Source organism: Gadus morhua, chromosome 22 (genome assembly GCF_902167405.1).
Source record: "Gadus morhua chromosome 22, gadMor3.0, whole genome shotgun sequence".
Taxonomy (NCBI): Eukaryota; Metazoa; Chordata; class Actinopteri; order Gadiformes; family Gadidae; genus Gadus; species Gadus morhua.
Genome location: NC_044069.1, coordinates 14,396,182 through 14,413,681, shown reverse-complemented (window position 1 = coordinate 14,413,681; position 17,500 = coordinate 14,396,182). Strand labels below are relative to the sequence as shown.

The following is a 17,500-nucleotide window of genomic DNA, read 5'->3' as shown; positions in this document are numbered from 1 at the left end:
CACACACACACACACACACACACACACACACATACACACATACACACACACACACACACTGACACAGAGCAGCAGTGCTGAGTGGTATCTATCTGCATGCTCAGCACGACCCACAACCTAAAACAGTTATCAGTTCACCCGCCCCCTCTCCCAGGCTCCGGCTCACCTTAGTTACACTCCATCTCTCTGGACTGCGGGGCCGGCCTGCTAGCTATAACGCTAGCTAACCGGCCCCCTGGCACTGTCCTTGCCAGCGCAGCCACAACACCACACGCTAGCTAGCTAGCCGTGGGGCTGGGATACAGTGATAGAGTTGTTCCGCGGGGCTCTGGCATAATGCTATTAAACGGCAGCGGCGAGATGCTGGATGAGGCTATTCGTCACGCTGACACGACAGCATTGTCAGGGCTCTTAGCTACGGCGGCGGGAAAAACAAGAGGCGAGCGAGACGGGGAGGGAGGAAGACACTCTGTTCTATTCTACTCTCCGCTTGCCTTTCGGTGTGTTTTTTTCGGAGGGCGGGGTAGGGTCTGGATTTTGAGTTCGGCCTTGACTGGTTAACATTAGAAGTCCATTATGAAGCTTGGTGCTGCCATAAATCAATGTTCCCTCACGCCCCTCCCCCCCATGTGCATGTGTAGAGGGACAGGAAGCTGCTGTGCTGTTGTTGCTGCTGGGGGAAATGATACCCAGAGTTACCCTGCGGCCTGCCGTGTGTGTGTGTGTGTGTGAGTGTGAGAGACAGAATGTAGCCACAGCGTAGAGGGAAGGAGTGAGCCCAGTCATTCATAAAAGTGCACGGCTTTCACTTTGAATATCGAAAACTTCAACGTTAATAGTATTTAATATTCCTTGATATTAATTTAATTCAATATTCACTGATGATGACATTATATGTGTACGAACGAAGCAGTGCAGGATAGTCGTTGTAAGGGTGTTTGATCCCTAGGCGTATGAATGTTCAAAGGTTCCAACCCCAATGTCTAACAGTCTAGATCTAGGGCTCCTTGAGCAAGATGTTTCCCCTCCTTCCTGACATGTATCTAAAATCCTTATGCGTCTTTTTGAATCGAAGCGCCAGTCAAAAGTACGTCATAATCTTTGATGAGATTTCATTATCCCCTGCAGGGAGAGGCAGGCGCCGCGGGCCAGCGAGGAACCCCCGGAGAGAGGGGTAGGCCGGGACTCCCTGGAGGTGGGGGATACCACTCCAAGGACGCCCAGCCCATGCTCGGCCCTGTGGGGCCCAGAGGCGAGAGGGGCAACCCGGGCTCTTCAGGACCCCCTGGCACCTCAGGGAATCCAGGGACCCCCGGAAACGACGTAAGATACAGTGGCGGTGTTTGGGAATGAAATAGAATCCTGGTTCACTGCTTTGTGTTTACTGAGAAGAGTTGTAAGTTAAGATAATGTTACAAAACATTTGAAATAATTTGTGTTTTTATGTGATTACTCCGCTACCTTCTTGAGTTGCTAATTTAAAAAAATGTAATCGTCCTCATTGAACTTTTGATTTTCAAGTTTTTCTTTATTATTTTCTTCCACAGGCTGTGGTCAACTATGACGAGATCAAGAACTTCATCCGCCAACAAGTCGTTAAAATATTTGATGGTGAGAAAGACCTATGAGGGCCTGTGAAGGTTTTAAATGAATGGAACCCCAGAAAACCAATGGAGAAGGAGCATGGTTTCACTTTTGTAGACTACGCCCAACTGTTATATATATACAAACATATGTAATGCAAGGGCGCTGGTTTTCCAACAAGCTACTCACAATTATTTACTCATTGTAGCTTATATTTTTACCATTCTTTACAGACAGATCATTATCTGAGCTCCCACTCATGTCCCTTACTTAACAGAATGTGTAGACTCCTTTAGACTAGAAATGCACTTGCATTTCAACTTTGTTATTGTGAGGGACAGGAAAGAGAACCTAAACCTCTGAGTCCTTATGTGCTGTATAAACGTATTATTTGAATTCTATTCACACTCCCGCTCCAGAGAGGATGGCCTACTTCATGTCCCGCTTGCCAGCGCCAGTAGAGCAGTCCTCACCTGGCAGACCGGGACCCCCCGGTAAGGATGGAAACCCGGGAAGACATGGAAACCCAGGGAATCCCGGCCAGCCCGGGAATATGGGCAGAGAGGGACGAGCAGGACCCCACGGACCCCCCGGTGAGCAATCAGTTGATCTCAAAGTACATAAAGAGGAGCTGAACCCCAAAACTTGTATTCATGTAAACGCAGTAATATGAACCAGTGTACTGGGTTTGATCCCCAACATCCTCAGCCTAGTTGCAGTCCTTGACTAAGATGCATAATGACATTCACTATAACTCATAGGTTCACTATTGCTTTGAATGGGGCTAGCTTAATCAGCTAAATTACTCAATGGTAGACGTTTAACTTATTATTATACGATTTTTCAAGCAATTCCCATCCTTTTTCTCATAAATCAATGACATATTTCCTTCCTTAAATTCATTCAATCATTCATTCAGTATGAGAGGACATTGTGTGAAACATGTGTCTCTCTGTACTCCAGGCATACGAGGACCCAGTGGGGAGAAGGGCGAGAAGGGTATCGGAGAAATGGGAGACATAGGACCTCCCGGTGCACCAGGTTAGTCCGCCTGCATCTTCTCTCCCAGGAACCAACCGATACGCTTCCACACTCTGGTATAGATAGAATGAAACTCCTCTTTTCTGCTGACCAACGAAGCTGATAGCATTTGAAGCTTGATTCCATGACGCATTTCCAATGCGTCCACCAGAACACCAAAATAAATGTAGTGGATGCATTGCAAGTGTTTATCATCTGCTTGACTCATGTGAAAGGAATTGATCATAATGAGTCTACAAAATATCTCCTGATTCATGAAATGCTGTCTCGAATGTGAGACCAACGGCAATTTGAGTCGTCCGTTTGCCGTCTGATATCGTATTCTCAACAGTGTGAGGGAAGTGTTAATTGTAAATGTTTGAGAACTGCAGACGACCGATTAGCGTTGAGAGTAAATGTAACGTGTCTGCCTGTGTACCCTCAGGCCGAACATGAAAAGAAACATGAAACAAAAGAACACATGAAGGTCACTGCAAGTATCTCCCTCTCTGTTCCAGGTGTTCCTGGACAACCAGGCTACGGCAAGATGGGGCCCCCAGGCTCCGTGGGCCAGCAGGGAGTCCCCGGGGTCTCTGGACCTCCTGGGAACCCCGGCTCCAAGGGCAACGACGGCCGCTGTAACCCCGGGGACTGCAGGAGCCACGAAGTAGAATACACCGGCAAGGGCCCCAATGTCAAGGGCCCCTGGTAACACGGAGAGTTCAGAGGAGGAAGGGAGGGGCGGGAGGGAGGGGGGATTGAAAAGAATCAAAGGGGACTAAGATGGAGACAGGAAAAAAAGAAAGAAAAAGAACACAACCCAGGAAAGGAACATTGTGGAGTCAGCCCTCAGCAGACCACGTTCTGCTGGAGCACCGTGACCGCGTCTCAGCAGCTTAGTCCAACCACCAGCTGCTGATGGGTTGACTCAACCACTTGAAACTAATCTCCCCATCAATATGAAAGAGGTACCTTCCTGGGACATGGGGCCATGGCGTAATCACCAGCATGTAAATGTCATCCACTTATTTCTTCTTGCAAATGATCGTTTATTCTTTTTATTTTGGTTACCGCAAAGCTTTTGTTGTTATTATTTTTCGTAAGGCTTCACCCTGGTCACTGCTTTGAATGCGTTTATTTTTTACGAACGTTCTTACATTTTAAAAAAGTTACTAAAAAGGGAATAAAACACCCGTAATTCCTCCGTTTCTACACACTGTTCTCGGTAGATCCCATTTGCTTGTCACTGGCTTTATCTAATAGACCCTTTTACAGTTTGTGTGCAACGAGGTGACAAAAGTGTGGCAAAATGCAATGGTTTGTCATTGTGTGCAAGGGCATTACCCTCAAAAGATCAGAAATTCTACCTAATCAAATTGACAGAAAATAATAGTTACCAACTTCCAGATCTGGGTGCCGTTAGTGATAGGGTAGAAGACATGAGAAACCGGCCCACTGTTCAGTGGAACGATTTTGCTGGAGAGACCTAGCATGTTCACTGCACATTAAGAGCATACAAGTCTCAACAATGTCCCCGTAACAGTCAAGTTTCAATTCCATAGGCGAGTCCAGCGACAATTATGACTTTGAAAGCATGGTTTTCCTCAGGCGGTCGTCTATCCTACCAGTGTATAATAACAACATGTTACGACTATTTGTTGTAAGGAACTTAGGACGTGTCTGATCTTATGAGAGCAGCTGTTCTCTACGACTCATCAAAGCCAGCGTCATTAAAGAGCCGCCAAACTTTTAGTTTTTTTGGGGAGCACTCATAAATGGCAATGATATTTTAGTTTTCCCTGGTAGGAAGGAAGACAACCCCCAACACCACCAACTGGCTTTCAAATCCATGATTTGTTACTCGACTATGACGGCAAGGCTAAAACAGTACACACACTCGGTTTACGGGACAGCTCTCCTCACGTACAGAACATCAAATACAACTTGTAAACTCTGTTTTCTGTCTTCAAATCCTCCCCAGCCACAGACAACTGTAATACGAGAGGCTGAGAGGCTTTTGTGGTATCACGTTAACGTCTCATGTGATTAGACAAGGGGCTATGAGGCTATTGTGGTATTATTTGAATGTCTTAAAAGCATGAAACCTTAGAAACTGCCGGTCGCTATTAAAACAGTTCCTGAGGGAATTCTGGACAACTAAATGTCAGCTGGTCGGATATTGAGACTTACAACCAAAGACACAACCATTTTGGTGCTGTCAACTTTTATTCCAATGTAGTGTGTCTGATAATCGTCTGAATGAATGAGGCATGCCACTTCTGTTGCCCCAATGACATAGAATGTGAATAGGTCTATAGGCAGTAGAAGAGGGAGTCGGAATTGACAATGCACACACATCGCAGCATCTCAGCTTCTACCACTCAAGCCTTAGTTCTTTCTCAAACTATTTGAAAACACCACTACAAGCTCATACATTTAAACTGTAGAACTGTCCATCTGTATTAATGTCATAGGACATAGTACAGGATTTTATCAAAAATAAAAATCCCTTAACTTTCTTTATTCTTCTGGAAACAGATCGCGATAACAACTTGGTTCCTCTTCCACAGGTCTGTTTTGTACATATTTATATATATATATAATGTTTTTTATACTTCCTAAAACATTGTTAGGAATAGAAAATAATGGCCAAGTTTTCAATGTGTTATACCCCATGGTTAAAATGCAATTGAACGTGAAAGGGATTTCTTTAAAAGGTTTGTAGCTTACTCAAATACAATAATGTGTTTTTAGTGATAAAACAAATTATTTATGAGAGAAAATTGCCTATGTGCACGAAAGCAAATTGTTTTTTTCATCAATTCTTCAATTATGTCGCTCAGTGTCCTTTCTGTTCAATTTTCTCGGTAAATGCTGCCATTTTAATAACCCATTCCATTGTGTAGTCCAATGACCTCGTCCGTAGCATCTGTCTTTTCTGTCAGGCTCTGGTTCAGCTAAATATTGCGCTCATCCTCTGTGCTTATTCAATGCTGTTAACCCACTTCACGCAACACTCTGTATGCCCCTCTCTCTCATCACATTTATACATAATTAATCATAGTCATAATGTGATTCGGAATGCATGTTGACACAGGATGAATGTGTTCTTCTTCAAGCCCTCACGTTTACACATGATTAATCATTGGTCCATTTGGTCTGGAGGTATGCAGTTTTTTTTTCTTTATATACAAAACAACATTTTGTTGCTTGCTCTGTAGAGATTAAACAAAACACTAGGAGTTCTGCTGCAATGTTCAACCTGCTGGAAAATGTTTTTATGTAAACTACTTGTTGAATCACTCAAAGCTACCAGTTGGACATCCTGGCTATTTACTCTGTGGTTGTTCTCTTAATTTACGCCCCTGTAGCAGAACAGAAAACTGGCAAAAATGCCTTTTGTCAACCTGCATTAACCTGTGCTTACAACTAAATATGTTTTCTTTTTGTTACTCCCAAACCCATCTAGCGCCTGAATATACTTTCTTTGTTATATTTGGATTAAACATTTCAGGAAAAAAAGAAGCAATTATTGAAATGCAAAAGTGTGCTGGTTCTGCTTCTTTACATATCACTCATTGTATCTTAACCATATATATATATGTATATATCCCTTTGTTGTTATTCACCCTCTGCCAAGGTCTCTCTCCCAGGGTCCTATTAAAGTTACATCTCACCAGCACAAGAAGCTGGTTGTCATCAAACAGAATCCCTTTCCTCCCCTCTCCTCTGTGCCCTAGTTCTCATTGCCCCTATGTGCTAAAAATCATCACTCCTCGCCTTTATGGAATACAATTCCACATCCCCAAAAAAACATATTCTGTACTCTGAAATTATAATATTAATATTCTGGCCCTCTATGTGGTGAGTGGTCCAAACGGGCTGTGATTGTCTTGTCATTAGCATCTGTGATGAAAAGAGGTGTGTGTAGGATGAAGATTGAGGCCCGAAAGCCGGAGAGCTGCAAGAATGTCCACAGTCCCTCAGAGACGGAGAGAAATCTTGATGGGACAGGAGAAATAACTGCTGCACACGTATCGTAATTAAGGTAGGCAATTTATCTCCGAAGCATTTTCTGCTCGTTTAAATTATACATATCACCCAAGAGCAATCAATAGATCAAATCCAATCATTGCATTCTGCTCAAATTAAATGATTGGACGGCCTGTCTGTCTGCCTGTCCACTTACCGGGCTACCTGCGCAGAGACTGACCGTGGACTGATATCACAGATTCTTCCTTGGCTTTGGAGGCAGGCAAGAATGGAGGACTGGTATTTTTTCAGTTGGGATGCTTTAAAATCGAGCTATCTTGCTGTTTTGTCTCCAAATTGCCTGCCCATAGCTTTAATGAAGTATCTCAAGTATAATCATGATTCTCCAGGATGATCGGTTAAATTAAGGAATAATTATTATTTGAGGTGTTCATTTAGCCTAATTTTGATATTTGCATAATTAGTCTTGATGCATAATTAGTTGCAAAGTTGTAGCTTTATAACCGTTTATTATATTTGGGTGTGAAGATGTTCTTTTGTTTCGGCTGTCTGGCCGAGGCCTCTCTCCAGGGAAACCTTATATGAAACCCAACAATTCCATTTAAATTTTAAGTCCAGCCGTGGGGTATTCCATTTGAAAAATAATTTGCCTAAAATTTTTTTTCTGTTCAAACGATAAGGATGTTCTCTATATATCTTAAATATAGCCTAGTTTTCTTAGCTTTGACTATCTTCTATATGTATTTTCTAATAAAGTAAAAAGCTTGTTTGACTTATCCAGACAGGTGAATAATTTGGTATTTAAAAGTTCATCAGAAACGAAGAAACAAACTTGACGATCGACCGCAGTGTAGAAAACACAGAAAAGATGTTTCTCTTTGTGAATAAGAGACATTTTTCACATTGCAATTGAAAAAGGCAAAAAGCATTAACGGAAAGCACCTATATTTTTGGTCCACGCTGGCTTGTTGCAATAAAATAACGAAGAATTATGAAAATACAGGGGGAGAAAAAGATTGAGGTAAAGAGCAAATCAGGAATATGTCATCGAAAATAGACAAAACATAAAAGAAATGAGAAATTATTTAAAAAAGGTAAAGAAAATAGAGAATCAACAGGGGGTCATCGTCTTTTTGCAATGCTTGGAGTTAGTGTTTTACCACTTATTTCAAGGGACCCTTCAATTCCATTTTTGACCAACTTGTCTCAGAAATATTCTCCAAACTTCCACCCTTTATCTTTCATGTGTGCCAATGCAAGTTTTCAAGTTTGGAAGATATCAGATGAACCTGGCATGCAGGATATATGGGAGGAACGCGATATAAATTATTTAAAAATAAATGAATAATTCTTTCATGATTTTGGCCCCTAAATATTTGGCCTCCAAACTATCTCAGCACTTGTGTGCCAAAGCTGGGTTGCAAGCATGGAATACATTGTATAAACCTGACAGGAGTTATAGGAAACATGACAGAAATTCTTACATTTATTTATGTTTGCCCAAATAAAAAAAAAAAAAAAAAAATCGTCTGCAAACTTCCACCCTGTCTTAGCTGTGTGTGCGCCAAAGCTTGTTTTCAGATTTGGTACGCTTTGGTTTAAGATGCTGAAAGTTTGTTTAAATTATTGACCACAAAAAATCCTTGACTGTTTGACTGCTTTATTGACGCTGGCCAGGTTTATTAATTGAAAATGGCTCATTCTAAGCATTCTAAGTATTGCATCTATTGCATCTATTGCAAGTTTAATAAGTGCATGGATGTAAATGGCCCTCTCCGTAATGCCTATGATTCAGTGTGTAGTGCTTGAGCAGTACACTCCCTGCAACTTCTCATGATGAGTCTCATCCAATGCAGGAAACTCAAGTTTGTTATTATTATTCATTCATTTTGAAGAGAATTTTCTATGAAGGCTAAAGTTTTCTTTATTTATTTGAGAAGATGGAGCGGTAAAAGAGTGCAGGCAATCCATGGTAGGTTAGAGTGCAGTTTAACCTCACATTTTCTGTCTAGTCATAGCCAATATTGTCTTCAAATGAACCGTGCAGGCCTAACCTCTAAGTGCATGACATAATGCTATGCTCTAAATGCCTCAATTTAAAGGAGACATATTATGAAAACAACACTTTTCCTGGGATTTGGGGTGATGTTTTGGGTCCCTGGTGCTCCCACACGTATACAAACTTTGAACCCCGCCGAAACGAGCGAGTTTCGGCGCCCCCTCCTATGTAGGAAGGGGGCACAGTTGAATATTACCTCCCACTTCCCCACTCCCCTCCAATCAGAGCATAGCTAAGATTGGGTGGACCAGCGGACGAGCAGCTCCGACGGGGGGGGTACTCGGCGGCAGCTCAGCTCCGGGAGTACAATCCCTTTCTCTGCCGAGGGCCCCGCCGGAGCTGTCGGACTGCCGCCGAGCTACCCCTGCCAGACTTTTCCGCTCCCGGAGGACAACCGCCGGAGCAGCCGGAAAGCTTCAGCGGCAGTTACAATTACAAATACAATTAGGGCATTTAGCAGACGCTTTTATCCAAAGCGACTTGCATCGGTTCATACACACATTGACACACCGACAGCAGAGTCAACCATGCTCCTGACATCTGTCTTGCTCAGGGACACATCAACACTCAGCTAGGAGGAGCTGGGGATTGAACTAGCAACCTTTTACAAGACAACTGCTCTACCTCCTGAGTTAAGCCGACCCCCAGTTCAGCTCCCGGAGTTCACCGCCGGAGCTGCCGGACTCCCGCCGAAGCTTCAGCGGTGGCCGGACAGCTTCGACGGCGGGCAGTCCGGCAGCTCCGGCGTGGGGAGCTCGGCGGCAGTTCGGCATCTCAGCTCCCGGAGTACAATCCCTTTCTCCTCCATGTCGCGGTTCATGGACTTCAGAGAGTCAAGGCAAAAGTTCCTTTCCCCCAATTCTTCTCAACCATGGCCGAGATATCCCCCACTACGAGTCTTTACTTGTTGTGAAAGTGCCAGAGACGTTAGACGCAGTCTTTATGATTCATTATATCATCCGAGGCGCACATAGCTTTTGGCCATGTTATTGGATATAATATTATATACATACCCATATATAATATATTATATTGTATTATATTATATTACATTATATTATATTATATTATATTATATTATTTTATATTATATTATATTATATTATATTATATTATATTATATCAGATAAAGAGCCGCAGGAGTCCGCAAACTGCAAGAATCCCTTCTCCTCCATGCTGTGGTTCAGTCTGACAGCTCATTGGTCAATGGGCAGCAGCTCATTTGCATTAAAGCTACAGACACCAGAAACAGCGCATTCTGAAGGGACTGAATGCGCTGTATCTGAAGCACCAGAAACAGCGCATTCTGAAGGGACTGAAACAGAGGGGAATAGCGGTAGGTGAGATTTTTTTTCCTACAAGCTATTTCCAGCAAACAGCTTCAAAAACATGTTTTCTGGAACTCAAATTCTATGTTTAATTGTTGTGTAAACCCCATAATATGTCTCCTTTAAGCCTTTCAAATAGACGACAGACAAAACGCGTATCTCGACATTCACTACGCCATTTAAGATAGATTTTGCTCAAATATAGATAATATAATTTAAAATGCATGTCTCTGCCCTTAAGTTGTATGAAGACACAATATCAACTTTGACAACGCAGTGTTCAATTATCTTAAAACTTTTTTTGTTTCATAAATATTAATGGTTTTGGAAATCCAAGGTTTCCACCCAACAATGTAGATCTGCAAATTAACTGCATGTTGACTGGCAACTATTTAATTTTATTCTATTGGGGTAAATTGAGGCGAAAAAACTGAAAGAAGCAGTGATAGACAAATGAATGCGAGTGAATGACAGAACCCAGTGACAGGGTGAACAGAGAGTAGAGGATGGGACCCAAGTAGGGAGACAGCATGATTCGGACACAGATTATCTCCTGGTTACCCTGTAAATGTGATCGTTGAGGTAGGATGTGAACAGGGAGAGTGTGTTTTTCTGAGACTTCCAGTTCTTAATGGGTGGAGAGGAGGATCTGGAGGTTTGCTGTGTCCCAGGCTGCTATAAGATACTGCAGAATGACGAGGGAGGAGAGGTAGGCTGTTCTAGCAGTGTGAAGGTTCTCTGTGACGGCAAAGTCACGGTTGAGCGGCCTGCCATGAACCCGGACTGGTGAGGGTCGAGAAGGTTGGGTGTAATTATGACCCTGGGTCATAACCCCCTACAGTCAAAAACAAAACCTCACCTAAACTCCCTTAAACCACACCCTGAATCCCCGAAAGCTAATTGTTTTAATTTTTTATTCATATAGAAATGCCCTCACTACAACATATGCATGAGTGTTGTGGTTGGTAAATAATTGTGTTTAGGATCATCGATTCTCAAGCAGCCTAGCCGTAAAACTATCTAATAGAATTCCTCAAAAAAGAAGTGCTGTCGTGCACTTCTTGCGCTCGCATTGTCCTTGGTGTCCCAAATGCCACACCATTAACTAATTATGCAAATATCCCTCATTATGCAGGTCCTCTCCGTCTCTGACAGACTGTGGACATTAACTACCGCGCTCTGGCTCATGGTCTTCGATCTTCATCTTACACACCTGGCCTGTCAACTGCGCTATTCAGCACTGTGATGTCATCATCATTGAGAGTTCTGGTTGGTCTACCTCTTTAATAGAATTGTGGGAGCGCTTTGTGGCGTCTCTTAGCATTTCAGTACTGACTGCTCTGACTCAGTTCGGGTGACTCAGACTCATGCACTGAGGACTCGGACTGTGACCCGACCGCAACACTGCCATAGCTTCGGGAGCCATTAGATATTTTATCACACTGCGTGGAACTGACTCTGCTTGTTTTTATCCAGTGGTGGGACAGAATGGAGACAATAAGGGTTTACTGTGGCCTCAGCCATTGCTCTCGCTCTCTTTCACATATAATGGAGCAGAACATTGTCTTTTTACAAAAGGCTTCCTCTTTATTGACGGTTTGGCCTCAACATCCAGGACAAGGGAGGAAAAAAAGAAATATACTTTACAGACGATTTAATATTATGAACAATAAATAGCTTTTTGTAAATGAAAATAAGTCATTGAAGAAACAAAGAACCACGTTGACACCTTGTAGAACGTCGACAGTGGTAAAGTCGGCACAATCTTACCGATGAGCTGATTATTTTTGTATTTATTATTATTTTGGCAGCTATGGCTGAGGAAAATGTTAGACACAGAATTCATTAACACAGGATTTCTGCCGGTGCATATCATAACCCATTCTTCTTCCTCTACATAATAATCAACACACATTTACAAAGATTTACAGCACTGCATTGTGGGAGAGGGGAGCACCCGTCGGGATATGCTGTTGCCAGGCAACAGGAAGAAGAGATGAAGCATGTAGTTTCTAAAATGAGACTTAGATGGAAAAAAGGAAGGAGGGGAGAGGGGGAGTACACATGAGGTAAAAAATAAAACCGATTTCGCTGAAGCCTACAGACGAATTGTGTGTTTGATCCATTCATTTTTAGAAATTACATCGTTCAGGTCTGATAGTTCAGATTGCAATCATTTATTTGTCCTTGTTTTGCACACTTTATCAGGCAGCAGGGGTCAATGTCACAATTCTGGTGTCAAAAATGGAATGAAAATATACAATTGCATTTATATAAACAAAAACAACATCATTGTGACGTGATCAAAGTATATAGGAAAGGGCAAGAGTTGAGGTTGGATCTCGGCCTGGATATACCATGGTCGTGTTGGGTGACTAACGTGTTACATCTGTGGAGCTTGGGGACAGGACATTTGGGAAGTGATTGACGCTGGCATCGTCCAATCCAGGGGGAGGATCATCATCAATGATCGGCTGTCAAGCCATAGGGAAAAGCTGGGGTTCATTTCAGATTGGAGTACGCCCAACAAGTACAACTTTTTTAGGATGCCACAAGGGGGGCAATGTCATTCACATCAGTATCGCCCCCTATCCTCCCCCCCTACCACACACACACACACACACACACAAAACCACACTCATCCCCACCCAAACCCCCAAGCCACACCAGCCCTTATGTGTATTGCATTTTTCGTCTGGAGTGGAGTCGTCCGCCTCTTAATCTTCCCTCTCTCTCCGTCGCCCACATCTTGCCTCGTTCTCCAAGGTATTTAAAAAAAGGAATCTGCTGAGCGCTCCTTTTTCTTCTTCTCTTCATGTTTTAGTTACCGGGGCCCTTGATCCTGCTGGCGTCCTGTAGTCTGGGGGAGGTGTAGGCCGAGGCAGCCAGGCACATGGCGGCCTCGCAGTACCCGAGCAGACCTGTGGGGCCCGCCCTGCCGGGGAGCCCTGCTACGCCCGCCGCGCCCTGGGGGCCCCTCTCGCCCGGCCTGCCATCCCGGGCCACGCCGTCGATGCCGGCCGCTCCTGTGGAGGAGGAAGGGTCCGCGCGTTAGGACCCAGAGGGACCGAGGGGTACGTACCTGTGTGTGTGTGTGTGTGTGTGTGTGTGTGTGTGTGTGTGTGTGTGTGTGTGTGTGTGTGTGTGTGTGTGTGTGTGTGTGTGTGTGTGTGTGTGTGTGTGTGTGTGTGTCGGTCACTGAGCACCTCTCAGGCGTTTTTGGATGAAATCCATCATTATTCCTGTATTGTAAATTCAGTAAGTGTAGGTTGTTAATTATAATAATATTCAAACGGCGACCTAAAACGCAAATGGCAAATAAAATGGGCTGAAAACGGCCTGACACAGTTCTGATTATATAGTGGATCTCTTACCTCTTCATAAAACTACAGTTACAAAACGTACTGTGTGTGTCTGTGTGTGTATGTGTGTGTATGAATGTGTGTGTGTGTGTGTGTTTGTGTTTTGTGCGCATGTGTGTGTGTGCGCGTGTGCACACAGGCATAGTTATGCAAATGTGTGTTAACCGCTGTTTGATTTTATATCTGTGCTGTTGCGGCCCTCTTTGATTCACCGACAGCATCTGTTAAATGACTAAAGTTAATGAAGCTTTTCAAACTCCTCTGAGCGGCGTCTCCTGGGGGCAGGGCTGTGGTGGATTCAGCGAAACCCTGCACATGCTCTGCCTCCCTCCAAACGCAGCCCGCGGTTGGGTTCACAATGCCCAACGCCTTTTATTTTGCCCCCTTTATGGACCATTTGATGCATCATGTGGCATCCCCTTCACACTATTATGTGACAGAAGGGTAAAAGTGTGTGTGTGTGTGTGTGTGTGTGTGTGTGTGTGTGTGTGTGTGTGTGTGTGTGTGTGTGTGTGTGTGTGTGTGTGTGTGTGTGTGTGTGTGTGTGTGTTACCGGGTATTCCTGGAGGTCCTGGCGCACCAGGGTGAGGTCTGCCTGGGTCTCCTCTCTCTCCCTTCGCTCCTCTCTTTCCTGGGGGAGGCAAGGGGAGATGGCGCATTTGCATTAAAATTTAAACTAACACTGCTGAATGGTGTTGGGTTGTTGGTTGATCAAGTGATGCAAATAGTGGTATAGATTATAGGGTGGTCCCAGTGGTTGGTTTTGTTTTGCTGTTGGTTAGGTCATTTGAAGAATAGTGTTATACACCCAATTGAGAACCAACAAAAACCTGTAGGTAGGTTTGTGTCACTGCTTCCTTCGCAACAATAGGCTAACACACAGCCTGCTAGCCTCTTTTTAGACAATAGTGTGAACAAATCATATCCAAGGTTCTAAATACGCTTTACCTTTAGTTTGTTGCTTCCAAACACATCACATTTACAGAAGTAACAAACTCAACTCTGGGTGGCATTTCGTTTCCGAGGCGACGCCACTACCTAGCTTACCTTTGAGTCCTGTGTTGCCGATCTGTCCCGGGCCGCCGATGATGCCGGGGATGCCTCGGGCCCCTGTGTGGCCGTGGGGCCCCTGAGAGCCGGTCGGCCCCGGGGGTCCGGGCGGGCCGGGGGGTCCCATCACACCCGCTCCACCGAGCACGGCCCTCTTGGCGCTCACCGCCACGGCAGCCAGCCTCTCTGCGGGGTGAGGATGGGGAGATGTCATTATTGCTCCGAGAAACCATTTTGATTAAATGTGTTGGCGGGGCCGACTTGATTGCGCCGGGGAGATGAAAGGTTTTGTTGGAATGAGCTCATTTAATTTCTCCGATGGACACCAGAGGCGAGTGCATCAGCGAGCTCACCCTGCAACATCTTCAGCACCACTTCGATGATGTGCTGGTCAGACGCATCCCGTCCCTGGAGAGACAGAGAGAGAGAGAGAGAGAGAGAGAGAGAGCGAGGGGGTGGAGGGGGGAGAGCACAGGTTGAGCATCTCAAATAGACTCGGCTGTGGACTGAAGTGTCGGCTGAGCGCAAGAAGTAACAGAAATGTCTCCCGTTAAAAAAGGTTAACAAACAGAGTTATCAAGCCACTTGATTTGTTTACTCATTCTATGTGCAGCTTGAGTTAACAAATCATTTAAAAGAGGATAGGAAGGAGTAGCTAGCATAACGAGCTATGCTACATATCTTTAGCACAGCGTAGTGTCATTAGCATAGCATTCTTGTTAGCATACTGGCATAAGGAGGTATGCTACATATCTTTAGCATAGCATAGTGTCATTAGCAAAGCAAACTATTAGCATGGCCTGGTAACATCAGTATAGTCTAGCAACATCAGGCGTAGCATGTCCTCTGAACTCACGCTGGCTCCCACAATGCCGGGCATGCCTGGCACTCCTCTCTCGCCACCCAGTCCCCTGGGGCCGGGGAGGCCGAGTGGCCCCTGGTCCCCTGGCTTACCGGAGTCCCCTGTGGGTCCGTTGAAACCCATCTCACCCCTCACTCCTTGCTGATGAAGGAAGGAAATGGGGGGAGAAAAAAGAGATGTTGAACTGAACGTTTGAGCCAATAGGCCAAATGGGTCACTAAAATGTAGAAACTAGGCTTCCTTCTTCAGCTGTATTGAAGAACATGTGTCATTGTTTCATGACAAGTTGACAACACTTGACAACTATTTCAAGTCTATGCAACATGACAACTCATAACTCAACAATGACAACTAAACAATAACAACTCATTTCGCGACTGTTGGTTACATTTTCAATGCCTGATCTGATTAAAATGAGGATATTATACTTGTAGAGATAAAACTGTACTGATCCAAACAAACGTATAAAACGATGAGTTCCGTTTTAGTAGGTGTGAAGCTTGGATAATCAACAGAGTTTGTCTTTGTCAACTTCCGTTCAAACCAGAGCTCGAATTACAGTCATATCATTTTGAGCTAAAAATACAACTGCAGTTACTCTATCAATGCAGGGAGTAATATTCAATATCATGAAGCAACGTAAAAGGTCAACAAATGAAAATGCTGGAGAGTGGCATTAGAAGTAGGAGGAGAGGACCATGGAAGGGAAGGGTGGGGTCTGAACACATGTCCACTAAACATCCGACATCCCGAAAAAACTCACCTGGCCTTTAGGTCCGGGTTCCCCAGACAAACCCTGTGCGAAAAAATAAAATAAAATCAAGATCAATCATCATTTGTCCTGTTTACCTGGTCTCTTACCTCAGAGAGGGAACGAGAGCGGAGTGGATCATACCAAAGACCCAGCTCGTGCATCCAAGGAAGAACGTCTTAAGCACGCCACATCAACCATCTTGGCTCGGCTCATTAACTCGCTGTCAAGCCCCTGCCTCATTTGATACCGTCATTTCTTTTTTCTCTCACCCCCCCCCCCCCCATCCCAAATGCATATTCACAGCCCCTGTTGTTGTGGTTGTTTTGTTTTTAAATCGTACATTTGCCAGCGAGATGATAGCGTCTTTCTGCTCGCTTCTGACAGTACCATGATTCAAACAAGCTCCTTGCATTTTTAGGGGACTGTAGGGTTGACTGAAGAGTGTTGTGGCTGCTGGTGACAGATTATCCTAATCTCCTTCTCTGTATATTGTCATCCCCACGACAAGGTGATGTTATTTACCTTTTCTCCTTTCTCCCCGGCGAGGCCCTCCACACCGGGGTCACCCTTTGGAGACAAGCAGAGTGAGATTGAGGGGATGTCTGTGTGTGTGCGTGTGTGTGTTTACGACAAAAGATGGCTGTGCTTTAAAGCGACGTGGGCACTGCAGATAGATCCTCTTTTTAAAATGCTGCCCTTTATACTCACAAAGTCCCCCTTTGCTCCAACTTTCCCTTGGAAACCCTGAAAAGAGAGACATGGCGTTAGTCATAAATATGCTGAAATCTGGGATACCGAGTCCTGAGAGGGAAAAAGCGGGAAGAAAAACAAGAAAAAAGGGGCTACTGATTCAAGCTGGATACGCCAGATATCTCAAAGTAAGAAGGATGTAGTTTCATCTCTAAAACTAGGGAGATGATGACTGCGAGATTATCATTTATATTGCCTGAGCCCTTGCACATTCTTTGATTTACTGTGGAGGCTCTGTGGGCCACCCTTTCACGGGTAAACACTGCCCTCTAAAGGGCACATTTATACGGCAGTATCCGTACGCTTTGATCACAACACAAGAGTCGGGACCGCAGACAGCCACAGACCTAGGAAGATGCGTGTATGTGTTTACGAGTGTGATCTCGGAGACAGCATCACACACACACACACAACCGCATAATCACACACAACCGCACAGTCACACACCTTGTCTCCTTTGGTCCCGGAGAGGCCTTGGGCCCCGGGGACTCCGATGGGCCCCCTCTCTCCCTTGTTTCCCTGTGGAGAAGAATGGTCCAGAGCAACACGGTGAGCTATACGGACAGCGTAACGCTGGAGATAGTGGAGGGTATAGAAGCTACAGAGGAGATGATGTGTGTGTGCGTCGTGTTGTTTTTGTGTTGTTTACTCACTGCCTTGCCGACGATTCCCTGCGCGCCTACCGGTCCCCGCTCTCCTCTGTCTCCCTGCAGGAGAGGAAGAAGGCTCAGGAGGTGC

At 44.7% G+C, this 17,500-nt stretch overlaps 2 protein-coding genes across 2 annotated transcripts in view; one reads left to right on the top strand and one right to left on the bottom strand.

Moving 5' to 3' along the window:
- The window catches only part of col16a1 (collagen, type XVI, alpha 1), a 70,435-nt gene extending 64,286 nt beyond the window's left edge, over positions 1 to 6,149 (top strand). Inside the window, 5 exon segments of the mRNA XM_030347512.1 lie at positions 1,129 to 1,323; positions 1,548 to 1,611; positions 2,004 to 2,177; positions 2,548 to 2,625; positions 3,123 to 6,149. Of these exon segments, the coding sequence (XP_030203372.1) occupies positions 1,129 to 1,323; positions 1,548 to 1,611; positions 2,004 to 2,177; positions 2,548 to 2,625; positions 3,123 to 3,316 (705 nt within the window). The 3' untranslated portion in view covers positions 3,317 to 6,149.
- Positions 6,150 to 11,548: 5,399 nt separating this feature from the next.
- col9a2 (procollagen, type IX, alpha 2) overlaps positions 11,549 to 17,500 on the bottom strand; it is a 21,656-nt gene continuing 15,704 nt past the window's right edge. The window contains exons 23-32 of the mRNA XM_030347886.1: positions 17,416 to 17,469; positions 17,210 to 17,281; positions 16,721 to 16,756; positions 16,535 to 16,579; positions 16,022 to 16,054; positions 15,253 to 15,399; positions 14,750 to 14,804; positions 14,394 to 14,582; positions 13,900 to 13,977; positions 11,549 to 13,010 (exon numbers count right to left, since the gene is read on the bottom strand). Coding sequence (XP_030203746.1) covers positions 12,805 to 13,010; positions 13,900 to 13,977; positions 14,394 to 14,582; positions 14,750 to 14,804; positions 15,253 to 15,399; positions 16,022 to 16,054; positions 16,535 to 16,579; positions 16,721 to 16,756; positions 17,210 to 17,281; positions 17,416 to 17,469 — 915 coding nt within the window. The 3' untranslated portion in view covers positions 11,549 to 12,804. The remainder of the gene's footprint in view (positions 13,011 to 13,899; positions 13,978 to 14,393; positions 14,583 to 14,749; positions 14,805 to 15,252; positions 15,400 to 16,021; positions 16,055 to 16,534; positions 16,580 to 16,720; positions 16,757 to 17,209; positions 17,282 to 17,415; positions 17,470 to 17,500) is intronic.